This window comes from Danaus plexippus (genome assembly GCF_018135715.1).
Source record: "Danaus plexippus chromosome 13 unlocalized genomic scaffold, MEX_DaPlex mxdp_15, whole genome shotgun sequence".
Lineage (NCBI taxonomy): Eukaryota > Metazoa > Arthropoda > Insecta > Lepidoptera > Nymphalidae > Danaus > Danaus plexippus.
In genome coordinates this window covers 2,700,351-2,724,228 of record NW_026869849.1, presented here as the reverse complement: position 1 = coordinate 2,724,228, position 23,878 = coordinate 2,700,351, and the positions used below count along the sequence as shown (strand labels likewise).

Sequence of the window (23,878 nt, the reverse complement as noted above, 5' to 3'; positions counted from 1 at the left end):
ATTTTTTTAATGAAATAAGTAGAACATAATTAAGAAAAACATATATGGTTATTAATACAGTAAACCAAAATATCCTTTTTAATTTACGTTAATTACACGGAATGAGTATAAAAGTTTAATTCTAAAAAACAGGACGTATAAAAGCTAAAAAGAGTATGTACAAGGTTACCATTAAAGAAAAATAACATTTAAATAATAAAAAAAAAAAACTATTTTTATCAATATTAAAAACAAAGACTTCAAAAGCATGTTGAACATTATTATTTATGTTTAAATAAGTCATTCAAATAAATTTTTATATATTTATATTTCTGAACTAATATTTAATTAAAACCGAGCAAAATATGACAATAATATAATATTATAGAAATGATAAAAAGTATTCAGTCTGTAAACCAAATCCCTTGCTTTATTACTTTAAGAAAGTTAAAGAACGAAATAATTGTGTTCAGCAATTCAGAAGACGAAGTATAGTACAGAAAAAGATCACAGCTAATGAGAACGGACATTAAAAGTACGATGGAAGGTCGTAACTCCTATGTTTAGAGTGATTCACAAAAAAATTATCCAGATTTAGACTATTGTTCGAGCATCTGCATCGTCTATATTGTATGTAGCAGCGATTCTGTGCCATACGCAGTGGATTTAAGGTGCAATTTTGAATGGATGCTGTCTAAGGAAGTTTAGTTTTGTGATTAAAGAGGCCGCGTGAGTCAGCGGACCGGCGCCTATCTTTTTCGCAGGCGCTTCTTCAATCCCCCGGGAACTGAGTCTATTTTCACTCTGTTCCCATAAATCTGAGCACCTGTATTTCAAACGTTTTACGTAGACTATAAAGGTAAACGGGTTTTATTGGAAAACTTTCTTTAATTTAAACGGCTCTTGGTATCTAATAATATTCTCATGTGTGTTTATAATATATGAAACAGTGAAAATTTTGAAGTACATATATATGTTTGTTCTTCAAGCAAAATTAAGACCGGACATCATTCATAGTTCACTGATGAAATTCAAGCCGTCTGGCCATTTTAAGAAAATTATATAATAAATTTATCAAATATTATAATAAATAAATAAATTAATATATTATATTACTGTAAAGTTACTTTGTCGGTGTCGTCCTGAAATGATATCGGTGTATTCCAAGTCATCCCTCGAGATAGACAAGTCTTCCAAATAAGACTTAATTAAATTTATCCTCACCGAAGTTATGACGCGTGTTGCCGCATTTATTATGCAGATTCTAGTAAAATTTACTTGACGCAGAATAACCCTTCGTATAAATTAATATAGATTAAATTCATGATTCGTTATGGACTAATTATTAGGTTATTGAAAATATACCTTTTTTATATCTATTCATTGTAAAGATTAATTTAATTATTTCTGAACAGTGTACTACTTAAATGTATAAAGTGACATGTAATTTCCGTGAAATAAATAAGTAAATACGAGTAATGATGTGTTTACACCAGAAAACTAAACAGATATCTAATTAATAATTGCATACGGAATAATTAATTGATTTCAGGAAATGTTGCAATACGGAAAAATTTTATTATTATTGTAAATTAACACAGGTTTCTTGATATTTGGTATTGTTGTATGAGTATGGAAATTTTCACATTACGCTTTCGGAAATATTTGTTGATGCGAAATGGTAATTATTTTGTTGGAAGTGTTGCTTATTCTAGAACATTCCATATAGAATAGATCTATTTTAGAAGAATAAAAATAATAATTATTATATGGCAATTTTTCGTTACTAAACGGTAATTTCAGAACGCATTTAAATTTTCATATCTACATAGGTTAATAAAAAAAAACTTGACCGCGGCTAATTGAACACGTGTATTTTATGATCCATCAGACAACGCTACTATTGCTGACGATAAATTTAACAATCACGTCAAAACCGCACGGGATCCTGTCACTGAAATACCGAAAAGGTCGGTTTAATATTATTTATAACTCGCATAATTCTTTTGAAACACTTTTGTGTTGTCATTCCATTACGAGGGCGCCAATGCAAATGTGGACGCATGAAAAATTCATCGTATGCAATTTGAATTCACTGACAAAGCGTATTAAATTCATTGTTCAATTAGCAGTCGAGGAAATGACTTCTTGATGTACAAAGACTAGCGCATCCTTGATTCCGTATACATTTTTTTACGTCAAACTATTAGTATCGTACAGGAAAACTGTACGTGAATCAAAAGCGTTGTAGTCTTTATGTGTTCGTATTAAGGCTAGGTGATGGTCGATTCCTGTTAAATAATATAATTAATCCCCACACTCATGTCATGAACAATGGTTGTCCGGCCACGTCAGCCAACAAATGGCGTCTGGCCTGCATCCTACTGTAAACATTATTAATCATTTCAAATGTTAATATTATATTACAACTCCGATTTTTTAGTTTAATAACGCTCTACGTCTACGCACGTCACAAAGGAATTAACGAGAAACAAATGTCTTAACATAGAATTCAGCCGTTTTATGATTGTTTATTGAATGAAATAGCCTATAATTCTTATATTTTAAAGTTATTAACTAGACCGACGTCGTTAAACTAAGTTTTAAAATAAGATTTGACTATTTTGTTATGACTAAGTTCACTGTCAAGTTCTGCAACAGTCACTTTGTCGGAATAAATTATGTTCAATAAAGGATGAAATAAAATAAAAAGTTCAATTTGCCGTTTATACATCACCTTAATGTTGTATAATGATATAAAATACATATATACTTTTGAGTTAGTTAACATACTCTAATAATGTCGGCGAAAATTAATCAAGATCAATAATGTAATATCATAGGTAATTTCCACCTAGCAACATTCGCCATAATTTCTCTTTCCTATAACTGGCATTAAAAATTAATATTAAATTGCTTCTTAAGAACTAAAGCTGACTTTTAACAAAAGCAAAATACAGGAGGATTAAACTTTGCTAACTTAATATAATGTGATGAAGTCAATTAGTTTTAAGACAATCGAATTAACTTTGAAAGTTTAAGCAAATTACATTTCATCTAAACGACACCTCGTCTAACATGGACCCTCTCGTGTGACTTTTATTTTAATTGAAACACGTCTTCAATGTATTCTGCAGTGAATAAAATACGAAAATCAAAGGACCTATCCAGCGAAAACCCTGTAAAGATCCCGTCTTACTTAACCGCTTTGCCGACTCAATTGACATTTTGTTCAATATTTAAAGCTTTAGGACTTAGATAAAAGCGGGAGTGAATTTAAAAGCATGTGTATAAAGATAATAGATAATTGAAATGAAAATGACGTCACAAATCTGAGTGAAAGGATAATTCACATATAGTGTTGAGATACCAGTTAATAGATTAAACCACAGAAACTATTGAAAGGAAATTCTGTATTGAAAGTTATCTTTGAACTCAGTTTCCTTGAGTAATTGCTAGCAATGTATGAAAAGTAGCGATTTGCTTTAAGCGAAACCTGGAAGAGGTAGGCTATCCTTATATAACTATCGATAAAATAAAATTGTAATAAATAATGTATGTCTAATTCGTATCACTTATAAATAGCTGCAGTAGAGTTGCTTATATTCAGCTAAAAATATAAAGTAATAACACAAAAATTAGTAATAGTCTGTCATAAAACTAAGCACCCTATATGAAAAAGTTCTTACTAATACATTTTATAACCCAACAGGATGAATGTCTTGTTCATGATATTTTAAATAAAGTACTTGTGACGTAGGGATGGTGTTACCATTTGTTTTTATACTTAATTTAAATATATGAAAAAAATAGTATAATGAACATTTAATTTTCATTTCCAAAGTAGTCTTAGAAATAAAATATATTATTCGCATTTTGTATTAATAATAAAATAATAATAACGATTGATAGGTTTTACAAATTTTGATAAAGATATCTTAAAGAGGCATAATTTAAATAGTATTTTTTATCTGTGATCACTACTTTGTACTTTGATTATAATGTAGTATGTAGACAACCCTGAACTAGCGACGAGTGAGTAACCCTGTAACTTGCCTTTCATAGCAGTTAAACCGAAATGCATTGATTGATGGCTTGATGGGGGGCCGTAAAAACATTCAACCATTATTAAAATTACCACATTCATAATAAATAAAATATATTAATTTAAGTACTAAGAACTTAAACTTATTTGTTATGTTTTTATTTTTATTTTTTGTGTCAAAACACTGTTTACTTTTCGCTTCCCTTAGCTTCCTACAAAACATTCAAGGTTTTAATTCATTAGAAAATAAGTTATAAAAAATATACAATACAAATTTACTGATATCTTAATAATACAGTTAGCTATAGTTTAAACTTAGTTCTAAGACTATTGTTACTAAACGTAATCTGTCAGATGTGGTGAGGAATTTGCAACCCTATAAATAATCGCGTGTCAAAAATATATAACAAAATAAAAAGTGAAACAATTATGTAATCAAATACTATTGATTATTTTAAATAAAATATGGGACTTTTGTATGAAGCTGTTTAAAGGAAAACTTCATTATGTACTGGTAATACCTTCATATTATATACACCCTGTATTCAAGTTATATGCTTCGTAAGTTCAAAAAGCTCAATGGGCATGATGGACAGCATCCTGTGTCCAATTACAAAATGCCTCGTTGATAATATGGTGATTAAGATGGTATGAACGGTTCTAAATTTAACTGAAACATTATATAAAAACTTATTTGAGAAAGGTAATTTCACACTATTCGATTCCTAAGCTGGTAGAGTTATGTTTGAAGTGAAATATTTTTTTTCATGTTCGTCCTTTGCTTACTGGTTATAGATCAAATTAAATCTGATTTATATTATATCATTTGTATCTGAGTGTCATATTTTAAAGCGTTTATTTCAGATTAGATACCATACAAGTAGTTTCTAACAAAAGCGTAACTAGAATGAAACTTTTAAATTGTGTTCATCAAGTTAGGTATTCTCAATCATTCGTAATAATAAAATAAATAACATAATTTTGATTTTGAATAAAAATTTTATTCGACTCTTATTTTAATTTCGATCTTTATTAAAAATTTATTTGTACATTATTTCGTTTAAATTCTAGGTTGTATTTATAAATTTTATAGGCGTATTGTTAATTACCAACATGGCAACACGCCCACTTGTGTGGAGACAATTTTTTAAATCAATCCAATCGAATTGTTTGTCTCAATACAATTCAATTTAAATTTACAACACTCGACTCGCATCAAAGGTTCCGCGACAAGAGAACTTTTTGTTCGTTTTAGTCATGATCAACTTCATGCTAAATGTTAACCAGATGCTGTCCAAATGATGTATATGCATTTACATAGTTGTATACATATTATTAAAAAGCGGACTACGGTAAGGTATGTATAATTAAGAGACAAAACTTGTTTGCATCAAACTAAACAAATAACATGTCATCATTCAATGAAACTGAGTTATTACGTTTACAAAGAAAGATTTAGAAATGATAAACTTGTAAACCTCGAAAATGTATTTCTTGGTGGCAATACTTTGTATTGTGCTGGTGATAGTTATTTGCGACTAACAAAATTTACGAAATAAGCTCGTATATCTATTAGAGCTCTAGTTTTCGAGCACAAGGTCAGTTATTTTAATCCTCATTAGAGGCATAAAATAAAATTTTCATTATTTTTAATTATCATTCGATCATAAGTGGATTTTTAGGTAGTAAAACCTAGCTGTGGTCAAGTTACTACAGCTCGAATATGGGCTGGCTTGACCGGGGAAGTACCACCCTCTCACAGAAGATCGGCGTGAAGTAGCCTTTAGTGGCTGCGTTTCGTCTGATGAGTGTGAGAGCCGGTTGCCCTTTCCCCGTTCGCACCCTTTTCTGCCATTATTATTATGCCATATTCCTGCCATTCCTTATTCCCACCCCTCCTTTTTCTTCGACAATCAAGGTTGGCAACGCATTCGCAACATCTATGTTGCGGATGTCCTTGGGCGACGGTCACTACTACCCATCAAGTAGACCGTCTGCTCGTTTGCCACCTTTCACATGAAAAAAAAAAATTAAACAGAGTCGAGACAAACTTATTGAAAAAAGTATTACTCGGCTCATGAACGCTTCAACAGTATCAAATTACTATGAAGGTGTGTTTAAATATTTGTTATTTAAGTTATACGTTTATTTATTTGTAGGGACGATAACTTCATAAAAAAGAATTAGGTAATGATTTTAGGTAAGGATTTTTACAAATTCAAAACTCTGGATATACAGAGAAACTAAACAGTTATCTATACTCAAAGTTCTGATATAACTTCTTTGAATAAAGTACTATTTTATCTCTAAATACAATTGCACTAAATCGTTGATTGTCTCATATAATACGCTTCTGCAGGCGCCAGTCTCGTAAAATTAGAGTTCACCAACATTGTTTATTATTGTACGACCCTACTATTGTCTACATCTCGATTTTAATACGAAGTCGACTCATTTCGCGAGAAAACAAACCATAGTTAATCCATGTTTGACAAGCTGTCAAAATGTAATTCTGACAGTTGACAGTATTTTCTAAGAAATACATTATAAAGATATTTATAAGATAAGGCCATAGATTTAATATCAAATTGAAATATAAACTTGGTGTAGTCGAAAATGTTTAAGAATACTCAAATCTTAAGGATTGTTGTACAAACAGAGTAATGTAAACTTAAGGGCGTCGTGTTTATAAACGGACGATTCATTCCATGTTTGATTAACTGTGATGTTTGTTTGCCTTCATCTTGATGTTTGTGTATGAAATTCGAACATCTTTATTGTATTTTATCAACATAATTTTAAATCATTACTTTTAAAATTTACATATTAACCGATATATTGTTTGTAAGTAATTTAATACTCTTAATAAATTGTTTTATATTGTTACTTGTTATAAAATCAAATAGTAGTGTTAATGTAAATAGTTATGGAGATCGATTAATTCAAATAATGTCAAGTCAATGAACAAGACGTTCACCCGCGACCAAATAGTCCACTGAATCAAACATCACTTACAATGAATATTCTTGAGATAATTTCTTATAATTATTTAAATAATATAAATCGAAAAATAAGGTACATGTATAATCTATGACACAAAGTATTACAAATTACTTGTCAAAGTCATCTCTCAATGTCACAGATAAAAAAAATGCTCCTTAAAAAGTAAACAAACAACACAAACTATAAATATTAATTTAATTAACAGACATAATCGTTCAGCTGAAAACGTTTAGAAATTATTATTATTATTAAAGTTATGCCAAACATTGCCATTACAATTCAAAAGCAATGATCATTGTGTTAGAGCAAAATAAATATAAAATTGGATAGCGCTGCAATGGAATAAGCCGAATTGTTAACAAGTCATAATATTATCTCGTTACATTCATTTAACCATATCGTATCGTATTATGATCATATTTATGATAGCGCATGTCTTATATCTAATTGAATGTACGCGGTTCATTCAACTTTACGAATGTAACAGTAAATGTGCTGTTGTTACGAGATAAATTAAAGAAACGTGAACAAGGATATCTAGATTCTAGATTAACTTAAGAGCATTTATGAGTTCATTTTGACATAAAAATATCATTTAAAGTTACTCTGTTTAAATGAAATGCCACAGAGCTAAGTATATCTAGAAGAGACATTTGTTATATTTTATTAAGCATAAATTTGTACGGTTTTATATAAGTATAAGATATATAATATTTAGATGTTATTATATTTTATTTTCTATTAAATTAGGTATAGTTTTATTATGTACACCGGTTAAATGAGTTTTAAGCAACGTATAATATTGAATACATTTATGTAACTGGCTGTGCATTTATAGCCGCTGATTCACTTGTAACCCAATTTCGTAACAATATCTTGATCTGAAGAATGCCATATATTGTCAAAACTGAAATATCTTGTTGCTGATCAGAAAATATACCAAAGACTGGTGAGTTTTTAAGAGTTAAATATTTTAAAAGTCTCGTATATAAAGACTTCTTGTATGCTATAAAATAATTTACATAAATTTAGTTGTTCGGAAACTCAATTTCTATATAATCCTTATCATAGCTTAGTAGTCTCGACGAGGGAAACGAGGCGAGCCAGTTGACAAAAGCATTCTGTAATAGGTTATTTTACGCATCACTGGCCGCCAGCCAATGGCATCTGATTTTTCTGAACGATCGGCCACATTTAATAATTAAACTACAATAATTCTAGGACTCAAGAAAAAAATATTATATAGCATGATTATGAATTTCGAACTAGCCTCAGTTTGTTTGAACCAATCGTCTTTCGGTGAAATTCCAATTATAAAATGTACTATGTTTAACAGTATTAATATAAAAATATTCTCCAATGCCTATAATTTTATAATCAGTAATCATTTAAAATGATATATTTTGTAATGTTTGAATTTATTGTGCTCTCTGATCAACAGTGATAAATCCTCTGCAGTTTATATGTTCCTTATGTATAAAGTCATGTTAAATGTCAACATTTTTATGCGATGAGTCGTTATGAAAGACTTGTAATTAAATAAAGTTCGATCAGCTGTACCGTTCAAAAGATCAGTTCCCGTGTCGTTGACCCCGTCAATCGATTGTGCTTCCCGCCATAATGTATTGTGTTCTTCATTAAATAACTGACGTACATTCAGAAGCTGTGATTAGATACACTGATAATACGTTTAGTAAATTGTGTACATCCAATTATATCAATATTTTTTTCTGTGGGTAAGAAATAATTCAAGACAAGGTCGGATGTCTGGACAAATTATAATATGAAAATTAAATTAAAAAATCAATCCGTCATCCGAACAGACTGCAGTTTGGCAGAATAAAATACATTTGGCACATCATCCCTATACAAAAAAAATCACCGGATTCGCGGGAAACGCGATATATGTCACAGATAATTAAATATATATCCACAAATAATACAGAACTGGCATCGGGTTGGGAATTCGATATCTTGATATATTACGAGTAGGGCGACGCCAACGCTTTTTAAAGCCAGGGGCGCTTAGCTATTAATATGTCGGGGCTCGAACGACCTTTTCAAACATCGCTTTTACAGATATGCTCTACAAACTGCCGCCATAAAAGCAACTCCAAAACATCAACGACTCGTTTATTTTAACTTTATGTTCATTCTAAATCATTGTATTGTAAATACCAGCATATGTTTCGGACGACGTTACATGTCATTTTTAATTAGTGTGGCAAGGGAAGTGCATTACTGGGGTGGAGACCCCCAAAAATATAAAGGGCAACACAAATATCCAGACGTAATTTCACAAAGACAAACACCAAGTAATGAAAAAAATAATTCTTATACATCCATTATAATAAGTTTTGACACAAACTTCGTTATATTTACATATAAAAACAATTGGAATACGCGATTTCAGTTAGTGTTCTTGGCAAGTTTAGTCTTTATTCCAAATTAAGCTCTTGAGTCATGTTACTCGTAAGAGACGTCTCTATATTGAATGTAATGCAATGTATAATACCGTTTGATAAATATTGACGTCCAATAAATGGAAATGCAATCCCGTAGATTTGTCACAACAAGGAAAAGAATATGTACAAAATATAACACGTGTAGGTCATAGTTCGAGATTGTTAATTCATTAGTATATATTACTTGTAATTTTGACCAACGTGTTTTATATAAAAAAAGGATTCAATTAAATGCTCTCGATATTTTGAGTAACAGAATTATTTTATCTTTGTTTAATATATCCTTAAATACAGCCCTAGCTTCTTTTCCTTTCGTTTTCTTTCTTAAATTCGCTTCCCACCCAAATAATCTTTATAACAAATGATCATATATATAATAACAACAAATATTAGAGATAAATAAAACATTTCCGATTCTTCCAGCACATTAATAAATCTCAAATAGCAAGTGTTTATAACACAGAACTCTGATCTGTGGCCCCATTCGCAACATCAGCTGATCGGTTTGTGCCCTCTTGCAGTGAAAGTTGTTATTTATAGTGGGCTGACGGTAGCCATACCATACGGCAAACGGACCATTGAGTTTTGTATGGACAAAAACCTTATTTGACCATTTCTAGCGTATTTTTAAAAATGAAATTACTTCAAAAATCATTTATTAATAATACAGTAATAATTTTTTTATGCTCTGGCTTCATTCGCACTGGAATTGGAATATTTTGACAATGTCAACGTTACAGTAATATTACCAGCAATGAAATAGATGTATATATGACAGTTCTTAATATTTTATTTTGTCTATGGTTACAATTTTACTGTGTCAAATAGCTGTTGATAAATTTTATTATTGTTGTTATTTTATAAGTTTTATCTGTAGAGGTAAATTTAAAAATCATACTTAAAAAAATAATTAGTATTAATATTAAGCGCACGTCAATAATGTGCACAGAGTATCCATATAGTTTTATAGATATAGTACATATACATATATATTATTCAAAGACAAGACATTGGTTCAAAATAACTTTAACAAGTCAGACAGTATGTGCTATTTATGTCAGCATTTTGCAATGTTATACAATAAATTAGACACATTATATGGTGGTTATAATTATATTTGGTTACTCACTTAGTTTGTCAGATCTTTTTCCATCTAAGCTACCATTAATTTCTGTATATATCGTACTATGACGAAACCACAGAATAAACATACGACATTTAATACACATATAATTAAATGATATTATTCTTACGCTTACAAATAAAAAAACATAAAAATTTTCAACCTTTTTAGTACAAAAGCTACTCGTACATTTAACTTTAATGTATGTTGATTAAGAACATCAAAATAATTACATATGTATTGCTTTATAATATTTATTATATACATTTAAATGTATAACACAAGTCACGAACGCGAACATATCGCGTGAGAAAAAACTTTAATCGAATTATGATATCAGAAATAGTTTATACAGAAAAACTTACTAGTGCTGTGAATATTGTATTCTCGACTCGACGACGGGTTCAAATTGAGATAAGTCAAGATTCAACACGATCACGTTAATTAAACCAAAAAAATTCTTCCGTCTTTGTTTGACGGCAAAAAGGAAAATCGATCAAAATAAATTAGTTTTCTTTGGAATAAATTTCATTAAACAATACAAATACGTAATATTTCTTAATGTATAAAGAACGTAACTGTGGATTAAACTCGACATAAAAAGAGGCGCTTAGAATGCAGTATGCACTTTTAAGGCTACTACACGGTAACATGAATACAGCCTACCAAGCTCCTCACAAACATATTGAGTGTAAGACAATATGATCATTATATTAAAGCAATAAACACTTTTATTCTGTGAAAGCTTTTTAAGCATTCGTCACCTGTAACTATAGTGAAACCTGACTTGAATCAGCAAATCGTACTCCGCAAAAAGTTTATAGGAAATATAAAACAGCGTTTATATATAGAAGTAGCCGTTTTTGGGATATGTTATAACGGTCACTCGAGCTATCAGTCATTAACGTTAACCTGCCATACAAAAGCGGTATATGTCAGCGAGTTATAGATGTTTGTTCATCCTCGACTCGAAAACGACGAAGCATGTGACTTAAAAGCTAAGAAAATATTGAATGTGAATTAAAACAAGAAAATAACTCCAGTTCTGTGGTTCATATCACAATAATTCGGATAAAATACAGGCGGGAGACAGCTACTTAAAGAAAGAAATTAAACTTTCTGTTAAGTTCTGAAGCTTTTATATTACACGTTAAAGTCATTTAATTCATATTATAATCATGCTCATATACCTGTATATGCTTCGATTAACGAAGAATTTTTTTTGTAATAACACGTTCATGGGTTTTAAATTGAGAAATGGCATTTTCTTTTTTTTTGAAAAAGCGGTGATTTTTAAATTAGTCTGTTGTATGTAACAGTTGTAATAATAATTACGTTTAGAAACTTCTTACAATAATGCTGATTGTCAATGGCACAGTCTTATAGTATAATGTATATAAAAACACGTAGGTCGGTCAATACGTTTGTATCCGTTTAACAGACAAAATGTGACTCACCGGAACGAAGTCGAAATTCGTCCGGACCTCACGTGCGACACGGGATACGAATACTGATTAGGTGATTAAGATCTCCTGTCTAATATACAATTAATGTTATTGTTACATTGTTCGATTATTATAATTAATAATATATTAATTTTGACACCTGACACATCGACGTGTCAAAATTTTGTTGACGTACCTGGATCAAAGATGGCGTTTTTGACGTCTGTGTTTTTATCGTTATGCTGTGAAAAGGTTTTTTAACCGGTCTATTTGCAGGTCAGAACTATGTTTACGTCACCTTTTGTCAATACCACTATGAAATGATTTACTGGAGTCAATTGTAAAGGCACTTTTGAATGCGCAATGAAACAATATTTAGAGATGCAGTCTGTTTTATTTTTTAATATTTTTTTTCTTTAGTAGTTTATCGAAAAGTAAACTATTATGTTATTTTATATTATTATACTTAATCCCATGTTTTATAGGTTATTTTTACCTGTAGGTTATCTAGATTTAGTGTAAGCTGATTATAGTAAGAGTAAAGAAGTAAATAAATAAATTTTCTTTTAAATATAAACAACGTAAAAGGAAGATAATTTATAAACAAGACTTGTAGTATTTAAATTATGTTTATTTCAGTTAATCGTCTGCTGTTTAGTATAAAACATTCAGCCAGAGTGAAAATTTTATGGACAAGTAAAACCTATTTAATATTTATGGCCTTATAATGACCTTATTAACAATCGTCTCAGTGTTCCAGTGCATTACGTTTTTAAGTCCGCCTGTTCTATATTTATCCCGCAACGCGAGGTTTCCGGTCCGAAGAGATGCAACGCGAGTGCAGTGTAGCCAACATTATAAATAAAAATTCACTGAAATATATCTACTTCTCCGTATAATATTTATTATAATAATAAGCTTATGACACACCTTAATGCGTATATCGCTATAAAATTCAAGTCTAGAGGTTACACATCGATTTTTTTTAAATTTCGTTGTAAATGAATGTAATTATCGCAGTCTACGATCTGACTAACCCTAATGATGTTTTAGGTATGGCGTCGTTGAAATATCACTTTAAAGAAATCGTATCAACAACACGTCGAGTGTCCCAACTAGTATTAACACAGAGAAAAAATAAATTGTACGATAAGAATGAAGAAGACGTCTATCAGAATAAAACAGATAGACAACATAATTTAAATTTAACCTTTTTTAATTTTCGAAACAGAAAAGGGCTGAATGGTTTGGACAAAGACCTTTGTAAAGTCATGAACGACAAAATAATCTAAAAGAGTTAAAAAATATATACTATATTCCGTTTAAAAAGTTAGTATACCTGAACTTAATGTAGTTAAATATTATGATTACATGGATTCTGACCCCACCATTATATAAGGGACGGTTAAAAAGTAATTTCCGATCACAAATTAAAATTATGACCTCCAAAAGTAGGTAAGGACTCGCAAAAAAATGGTATGTAGTTTTATACTGATAAATTAACCTGAGTATGAATATATACCTACATGTTATTATCATAACACTTACACAATAGATATATATACGCACACTCATATATATATGAGCCTATATACAGATGAAATGTAACAACTTATCCATGTTTAAGAAGGTCAATTCGTTTACAGTCATACAATTATTATCTACATACTTTATCTTTATGGTCATTGTAAAAGACAAAATTAGTCTGTTAGGTCTACACGTTTCAACCAAACAGCTGATACTTAAAACATTTACATAGCATAAAGGGTAGCAAAAATAACATAGGCTACCTTTCAGAGAGAAATAACGATTCCCCCGGGTAACATAAATAATATATTAGGGTCGGAGACGCGGGTGGAAGCTAGTTATATTTAAAATGTTTTATTTTTGATACATGTATGTAAAATTACATCTCAATTTTTCTGCTTGATCATCATCTCACACTAAAAAACATACAATAACAATAGATATGTGCCTAATTGGAAATAACAGAGGTAATTTAGGTCAATGACGCCAGCCCACAGAAACACACAGCACTATTAATGCTGACTAGAATTTTCTTAGTAATAAACACAAATCTTCTTGTAGTGCTTATTTATGCTGTAATAACATAACTTTGGGGATAAAAATCTAAAAATAGTATGTACATATATAAAACTACTAATAAAACAATATTTAATAATCATTACTCATTTGTGTATTATTAGAATAAGTTTATATATTTCAATCCGGAGATACAGCCCGGCTAGCTCAGTCGGTAGAGCATGAGACTCTTAATCTCAGGGTCGTGGGTTCGAGCCCCACGTTGGGCGCATTCACTTTTTTTAAATTTCAAACAAATATTACTTAGTACACGATTATATTTTACTTCAAATATTTTTAAATTTATTAAATATACTTCAAAATAATGTCATTTTCTATCCCAAAGACAAGGTTACTTACGATCATTAAAACATTTACTCAGTTGTCACAAGTTCTTGTAAATTTTCTAACTATTCCAGTTTGGAAAACTATTAGAGTTTCGGAGTTAATAGTTTGCATAATATAATCCACAACTCCGGTAGGCTTGATGGCGTTTCAAAATGCCGAGGACTTAACAACTTGAAAACTAAGTTACCGTTGAAATAATTAAGCACATTTGAGATTGAACGTATATCAGTCTAATTAAAAAAAATATTTAATTGAAAATAAAATATAGATTATAGTAGTTTCGTACAGATAAAAATATATTAAACTAAACTATTTTCATCATCATCATCATCAGCCTATAGGAGCCCACTGCTGAGCAAAGGCCTCTTCTCACATGGAGAAGGTTAGAGCATTAACCACCACGCTTGCTCTAGACGGGTTAGCGATTTCAATCTTATAATTTTAGGTTTCCTCACGATGTTTTCCTTCATCGTCCGTCAGTGGTGTCTAAATACTCTTAGAAAGTACATATGATTAGGACAAATCACATTGGTACTTGCCAGGTTTCGAACCCGCGCCCTCACGTGTGAGAGGCGGGCCTTTAACCTCCAGGCCACCACGACTTCCAACTATTTTGAGGATGTATATTTTTTATAAGTAAAACCTTTATGCCGCGTCAAGTAACATTTAATCAAACAGGCATAATATGTTTTTTTTTCTTTTAAAAGATAAAAAAATACAAGCACAAATATTAAATTATGAAAGTAATTATTTTTCAAACATTTCATAGTAATCCCTGCATGAGTTAATGTTAATAAGTATACCAAACGGACTACAACACCGTGCTCTAATTACACTTCCATTCACACTTCTTGCCCAACAGACCGACTTAATGAATGCATATCCAGCTGATATGAGAAAAGTAAACAGGTTTCACCGGAAAAGGTTTTATATAACACCCACGTGGTATACACAAACTCTTTTAAGGATTAACTTTAACTTATTACACTATAATAATTACCCTAAAAATTTGTATAATTTAGTATACATTTTTATATTAAAAATATTATTTAGATTAACATTACAAAATAATTCGATTTATTTTTTTCTATCTTTACAAACATCCTTCAATCGCTTCTACAACTTAACATTAAATATAAAGAAAGTACTCTTTTAATATCAGTACAGACACAACATTATGATGTTCTAAAAATATATTTTATTTCTTACCTTTGAAACTCTTACTTAGTATCTTTTACAAGGCGATATCTTATCTGTCTCACAAAGAAAGATGACTGGACTATGAACAAAAAGAAAAGTAGCTTTTATTTATTAAACAGAATTCTAAATTTAAATTGTATTTTTAAAATATTATTCCCATTTATGAGCAGTACGCTAAATGTCACAACACTATTTGGTATAGAATCATTGGTACGCGAATTTCCTGTACCGGTCAATTAGTTTTAAATTACTATAAATTGGTACCAAAGTGATTCCAATTAGGTCATCCTAACGAATGTTAGGTCTCATTAACTACAAACAGCATTAAATAATTTGAATATATTATACGTAATTTATTACATGAGCACATTTTAAGATAATTTTTTATTAATAAAGTGCAAAAATATCATTATTTCTTTTTGCTAGTATTGATTTAAAATAATAATTACACATTTGACAGGATTTCGTCCGCATTTTGTTATTTTTACCTCAATTCTGCTTACATACGACTTAGTTTTCCTTATCACATATGAGGTAACAATATGCATATATCTGTCAAATTTGTTTCGATTTCTTTAAAATTTAACCGAAACAAACATCCAGATATATTGATAGTTTAAATTGAAAGATTAAAAAAAACCTATGGCTTATTTTTTTTTTTGTACGTTATTCCTTTTATATGATGAAATTTATTTGCTAAAAAAATACCTTAGTAAGTAAAAGTTGATTTAATTAAAAATATTTTGTGAATAAAAGAAGAGCTCAAAATATAAAACTGAAAATTCAAGCACTCCAAGCTACGTAGCCCTCATTTTATACATGAATGATTACAGCAGTATAAAACCTTACATATGGAAGTTAAATAAGAAAATAAAGTTTAGTTTAAATGGTAATAAATCTGTTTTAGTACAGCTTTGCCTCATAATACCGATCGATACTATTTCCATATTATTTGTAGATGGTAGCCAAGTAATCAATCACTGACACCGAGCCAGACTAAATAATAACAGAACACATTAAATATTTGCTTAGAAATCCATTGTAAGTCACTACTATGTAATTTTTCATAAAATAAATTCCGTATAGCAAAAATTTTGCTCTATAGTAAAAAAAAATGCAAAGAGTTTTATTTAAAAAGTTCGAATAGAAATATTTAAATTAATTAACAGTTGTATGAAATCATTTTAAACTATCATTCTAAATTTGAATCTCAAAGTAATATTATTTTATCATAATTTCAACTATAACCCAGACAATTAACACTGTTTGTTCTATTAACTGCACATTTACTATACTCTTAACCGACCAAGGAGATAAGACAAAAAGGTTTAAATATATAATAGAAAGGGAACAAATCCATTCAATTCTATACCACAATGGCAACACAGACAACAGTAATTTCACCCACGTTGTATATAAATAAGATGCACACAATCTAGAAAAGGAATAATACAGTCGATTTATACAAAAAGAAAAAGATTTTTATTCAACTCGAGAAAACCGACTTGGGTGCAATACTAGATGGATATAAGAGATTTAATCAGATACTCGATTACGTTTATCCGACTGAAGGAAGGGATGATTCACGATTACAATATTAAGGTATTGTATAACCTGTAATAACTTTCACATGTGTATACTCTGTATAATCTGTGTACTCTGTATACTCTGTATAATCCGCACCTGTGCCAATAAAACATATTATACTCCCTGAAGCTCCATTCCAACGGATTCGATGGCGAGTGGTTATTGCTTTCCAAAACCATTAAGATTTTCAATTTCAACAAATTGCAAACCTTTCATTGTATTTTATCAATACATTATTTGCTTTTGTAATTGGAATCGTTTTAGAATCTTGTTCGAAATCTATTTTGAAGTGAAATACGGGTGGTACAATTGGAAAATTAATTATATATCTATATAAGTTAGAGTAATTAGTTAAAATGTTAAGTAAGGGACCGAAAGTTATTAATAACTTAACTTAAAAGTGAATACACTCTGTATACTTCATAATTTTTATATTAAGTTCATTAAAGATTGTCTAGACTGCATTATCACTTAACTTATATGCAAATGTTTTTATTTATAAATTTATGCGATTTATTTTAAAATTCATTAAACTTATTTAGTAAAGAAAATATACTTAACTTCGCAATTTTTTTTATTGTTTTTTTTTTATCCATACAGCCAATATTGGACTATAATATGTTGAAAAATTTCAGCGTTTAGTCCAGTTATCAAATATGAGTTTAGGTCGACCTACTTGTACAGGAAGCGCTAACCAACGTGGTGCTGTGTTTAAATTGTAATTTCTAATCAAACTTTGATTTTTTTTGTACACGAAAATGTGGTATATTTTTATGACACATTAAGTTTACGAACTGACCACATGGATTAATTTTATTTTTTTCTTGAAAAAAGCAACGATTGAAAGATGTTCACGAAGTTTTTTGTATTCACAAAATATATTCAGCCTTACCAATTTTCGATACTAACCTCATTAAATATTATTTACTAAGTTTAATAGCACGAGTAAAGGTGTAGTTTGTGATACAAGTTATGGAGGCCATTTTAAGGAATAATTGTTATTATAAATAAGAATAAATAAATAAATATTTCGAAGATATAGATATCGAAGCTAAAAGTTAAAATTGTTGTAAACAAAATTAAAAAAAAATATCTATATGTATATATATATATATATATATATCGTCATTCATAACAACTATTTACCTGATTATGTGATTGGCTAATATTACACGATTATTTGAATCAACATTCCCCATAACTAAAATGATAATCCGACAAACAACAAAAGTACACAATTAAAGTGGCTGATTATAAACGATTTATCACTTTAAAAATTTGTCGGATTTTTCATTTATTTCTCTCCGCGTTACAAATGGCGTCTCCGCGATGGCCGCCTACTCGTCACTTAGCTCATTTATCTCCAGACCGGCCCGTCCGTCTGTCACTGGCTCTAATCTAATACGACACGCTAGCTTTTTGTCCTCATAATAGTGCCAGTCAGTTACTCCTTAAAATGGCTGGTTATCCATCAGCCAAGGTACCATTTAAGGAGCAAGTTCAACATTCCTGAGATAAAAGGACATTGGATGTAAACGGGAAACCATCACGTTTTTGGTCAGCGACTAAATGAGGAAAGATTGTATTGAAACCGATTGCTTCTGATTAGCCGCTATCAGTTCATCTTATCATAGATTTGAACATTTTAATATGAAAAGAATTTTCAATTCAAATGAAAAGGAAAATACATGGGAGGAGACGCTATAGAAAAGATTTTACATTCAACTGATTATTAAAATTTCAACTTTAGAAATAGAAAAAAAAATAGTATTTTTAAATTATTTTGAATGCATTTTCACTCTTAACAAATGTTTAAATGCTATTAAAATAATAATAATAAAATGCTAGGTTTACCAGAAACGAAGTCAAATTGAAATAAAAAATATATATTTTCAATCATATTATCCGCATAACGTATGTGGAAATTTCATATAAATCATTCTAATTTACATCCCACTATGTTAACGTATGTATTTAAATTAATATACTTTAAAATGGAATACTTACTATGTATGAGAAAAGTGAAAATGGAAATGTTTTGATATATGAACAAAAAAAATTCGTATAAACATTTGAAAGATTGTACATAGCACACAAAAGATTTGTACTTGATTATATTAATTTAATTTAATTTTTATATATGGCAACAATAATAAAAATATTTTATAGGAGACAAAGTTTCACTGTTATCCTTGGAAAAAAAATTTAGAGGATGTTTATTTAGTCACATACTATCTGTATCGCATCGAACACACAAAAAATATATACAAAAAACAGCTGCAGAACTTTGATATACTTTCAAGTTATTCATAACGTTTTTTTTTTAGATATAGATGATGAAGATAGTCAGACAATGGCTGTATAATGTATGCCAGTTTCCGGTAAGGGCCAGACGAGACAATTCGTTGCATCGTCAGGGCATATTGTAGTGCTTTGTATGCTCGTCATAACACATCTCGTACGTGTGCCATCACGAAATAAACCAAAAAGTCAATAAGCTTTCGGATAAAACTCATATAAATGCAAAAATATGTGTTGATGTGTATTATCCTACTATACAGATATCTACTAAACTGGATTTGACGTGACGCCATTCAAATGAAGTTTATGTAGACTTGGATTTATAGATGTATAGAGTGTCGCTGGAGTTATTTTTTATATAAATGTATAAACTTACCGCCTCCTTTTCGACTTGTTCGTGAGCGCTTCTTCCAGTACGCGTCCTAAGAGGCGCGGCGGCAGACGAAGCCAGAGTCATGAACAGGAGACCTATCACGGCTACCAGAGGCAACCGCACACCCATTGTCCTCCCAGAGGTATCCCTACACACCCGGCATTTAAATTTCATACAATCGGCCCCCTTTGTATCTCCATATTCGTTCCGAGCTCTCATCGAACCTTTTAAGTCTTTCGAGGCACAATCTTTTGAACATCGGCCATCAATCTGCCATCTTAAATCATGTTCACAGTTTACACTATCCACTAAATCAGTCGAATCGTTAATTATATTATCATTGGAATGATATCTCGTCATTATATCGATAGAATCGTTCGTGATATCGTTTCTTCTTTCTCCCATTTTAATTTATGACTTATTTTTTATATAAATCTACTTATATTTTTGATCGGATTCGGTGATATTATCATTGTATATGTGATTTCCGATTATCCAGTGTTACACTGAGAGCGCTATCAGCATGTTTCCTGTACCGGTGGTCCAGATTAATTTCTCTATAGACGGGATGCTGCGTTACCGATATACATAGGCAGCGAGCGTGTTTGATTCAAACTTAAAATATCCTTGTATGAACAAGATATAAGTATTCTGAAACAAAAAATAATAATATAATGTTGACTAATAAAAGATAAGTAAATCGAATTCTTCTTACAAAAATTCATTATACAGTTACATTACAAACTGTCATTGAACTCGTCTTTAATTAAATGACATGAATTTGTAATCGATAACATATAAATAATAATGTATATATAACATGGTGACGAAACATGAACCAAGAAAGTCGTCCATTGATGTATAAATAATGTCTCCGAGATAACAGACGAAGAAACAAACATAAATCTTCATTTGTAATGAGCCACAATGATATATTTTCAATGCCTTATTATTCATAATCGTAGTACTGCTATAAATTATAATATAAATGTAATGTCAAGCGCCACGTATACGTTCATATTACATTTAAATAAGGCATAGAGATTAATCAAAGCGATGGACACACAATATTATATGTAAATCTCTTGATAAAAGAGACTCAATTAGAGTTAAGACTGTCTTTTATAATATAAATTGGAAAATTAGAAAAGAAAGCCGAAAATTTAAGTATACGTGTAATTTGGAATAAAATAACAATGCCATTAAGTATATACCTAAAAATAAAAAATAAAACAATCAGTACATAATAAAAGAAAATTGTAAAATAAAGTAAACAATAAAAAAAGGAGGTTACAGTAGCAAAGAGGTTTAATATTATTAGAATTTAATAACGGAGTGATTATTAAATATATATATATTTATACAACATATGGTAATCATGAATTGTATTGTGTTCGAAATATAAATTAGGACTCCGATGTATTCGTAACTGCAAAACCATCGGTTGACAAACATTTGATTGGCAGAACCGGAGTTCGGAGATCTTATCAGAGAGTACAGTTACTTGAGTGTTGGTTCATTTTATTGACGGGAATTGGGTCAAATGTTTGTATGAAAATTATAAATGTATATAAAACAAACAATTGTTCTATTATGCTTAAATAAATATGTTTATTTTTAATAATGGACGAAAACAAAATTACGCCGCCTGACATTTCTATTGTCATTATAAAATTAGTATAATTCAAATATAATTGACATTAATTTGTATCAATTAAAAGTTTTTTTTCATTTCGAAAAATATTTATTTTTTTATTTACACTTATATATAACAGTTAGTGTGCACGAAGTGCTATTCATTCACACACAAATATATGAAATCAATTTTGCAAAAGTGAAAAGGAACAATTAAGAGTCGTTAGACGACATTTTGCTATTGTCATTTAAATTTAGCCAAAAGAATCGGTAGATTTACTTGATAATAGTGATACTGAGTGTTTTTTAAGGAGTATGTTATTGTTGAATTCTCCGCCTTCACCAATTCTAAAAGATATTTGAATATACCTTTAATACAAATTCAAAACTCTTAAATACATATAGAATAAAAATTTGCATTATCTATCATTCGCATTCGGAAGCGTTCTCCTACCGTGGTAGTAATTGAAAAATAACTCAAGAAATTTTTAAAGTATTCCCTTTTTCTGTGCTGATTGTAATTATTATTCAAATTATAATTATTAGTATGGATGTTGTTGTAACAGAGAGATGTAACCAACGTCACAATGATAAATGACATGAATGATAAAATGTTAAAGTAATCCAAATATAGAGAGGAACTTTTACACACACACACAAAGAAACTTAATTATATATGTTAATTGAAATTAATTGTGTGCGTTGTGTGTATCAAGATTAAAAAAATTGATAAACAATTAAAGATGAAATATCTCAAGAAATCTTAAGGAAGTCGCTTAACAGTACTAATGAGCGAAATAAATTAAAAGTCTAATGCTCTTGATGAATCTCATGACACGTCTCTGTTCGGAACACGTTATTCGTTGGGTTTATGTTAATATCATTGGATAGAATCGGCAAGTTTGAGTCAAGTGCGGGCTAAGTGCAACTATTTATAGACGAACTGATTCAATTAAAGCTCCAGTAGTAACGGCTGGAACAAAATAAATAAACACCGAGCACAATCAAAAATCAACCCTATCAGCGGTTATTCACAATTTATAATAACTTAAACAGCGTCCGGCTAAGCATCGAGCTATTCAAAGAAATTTTGACAAGTAACCTCTCTTAGGAATGGACAATATAAAATAATTAAAAAAAAATCAAGCCCCCACTCACATTTTCTCAATTCGCTCCGCAAGAAAACCACGCAAACAAAACAAACTCCCCTATGTAGAGCTTTCGCTTTCGCTCGAGACATTCACACCACACTGAAAGCACTGTTCTACAAAACACATTATTATATCATTCGTTAAACGCCAGTTACCTACATACGATACAAAATATAATCTATCTCACAGGCACGTATGAGCGTATTAATTATAATCATAAGAAATTATTACTATTTATATACGTATTGAAGTCTGTATCGTGAGCAAAAATAAAAGTGTCCATGAGCAAAACGCTCGGCACGCGACTGTCGCGACCACGCGCGGTTCTATACTAACAACCAACAGGCAACTTTGGCTGAACTTCGTTGGACGGCGTGCACGTGTGTGCGTCATTACATTGTTTCTATGTGTGCATCGGGTTATTATTTTCGACACAATGAAGTACAATAAGGGTCCAATTTTGAGTTTCGTATGGCGTCTTTGTATCTGTTGCCTGTGAAGAGACTTTGTGCGTTAAAGTTTTAAGAAAAATATTAGCCTGCAATTATCATACCAGACAGCTAATATGAGAGCCACTGAAACGGCTCGATTCGTGTTGACGTTGACGTCTTGTTGGGATATTATTTATGAAAACCCGACTAGCTTCATCAGTTGCCTTGAAGTCTAAGTCTGGGTCTCAAGTCTAGAGTCTAGACAGCCATCTGAGCCAACTCAGCTTAGTCTAATCTCCACCACAAACTGACGATGTATACAACATTAGCACGGCTTACAGTCTACTTCATAAACGCTTAAGATAACTATAAAATTAACAGGCGGTTCATAACTCTTACAAACAGAGTTATAATCATAGCAAAACTGTGTTTTATTGAAAACATTTTCTAAAACAAATTCTAACTACAGATAAACTGATAACCACGTCAATGACGGATTACGTCCGACAGCAAATTATTGCTCTCCATCATAAGACGCTCATTATCTAACGCCATATATATATATAAACCGACCATAACTTACTATACTATGTCCGATTTTGGTATTCGCCTTTTATGTATGGCTATGATTAAATGTTATTGTTCAGAAAGGCTTCATGCCAAATATAGATATTATGTTACGCTGCCGCATTTGTTACCCATTAGATACC

The 23,878-nt window shown here is 30.3% G+C and overlaps 1 protein-coding gene and 1 non-coding gene across 4 annotated transcripts in view; one reads left to right on the top strand and one right to left on the bottom strand.

The window, feature by feature from the left end:
* LOC116770245 (matrix metalloproteinase-2-like) overlaps positions 1–23,051 on the bottom strand; it is a 104,977-nt gene extending 81,926 nt beyond the window's left edge. For 2 of the 3 annotated variants that reach the window (XM_061527609.1, XM_061527610.1), the window contains exons 1-2: positions 22,745–23,051; positions 19,955–20,602 (exon numbers count right to left, since the gene is read on the bottom strand). In XM_061527609.1, coding sequence (XP_061383593.1) covers positions 19,955–20,356 — 402 coding nt within the window. In that variant the 5' untranslated portion in view covers positions 20,357–20,602; positions 22,745–23,051. Of the gene's footprint in view, positions 1–18,423; positions 18,439–19,954; positions 20,603–22,744 lie in introns of those variants that run through there. The other variant, XM_061527611.1, reaches the window with a different exon arrangement.
* Positions 14,300–14,372, top strand: Trnak-cuu (transfer RNA lysine (anticodon CUU)). Its single transcript has one exon. It is a non-coding gene; the product is annotated as a tRNA-Lys (tRNA).
* Positions 23,052–23,878: the final 827 nt, after the last annotated feature.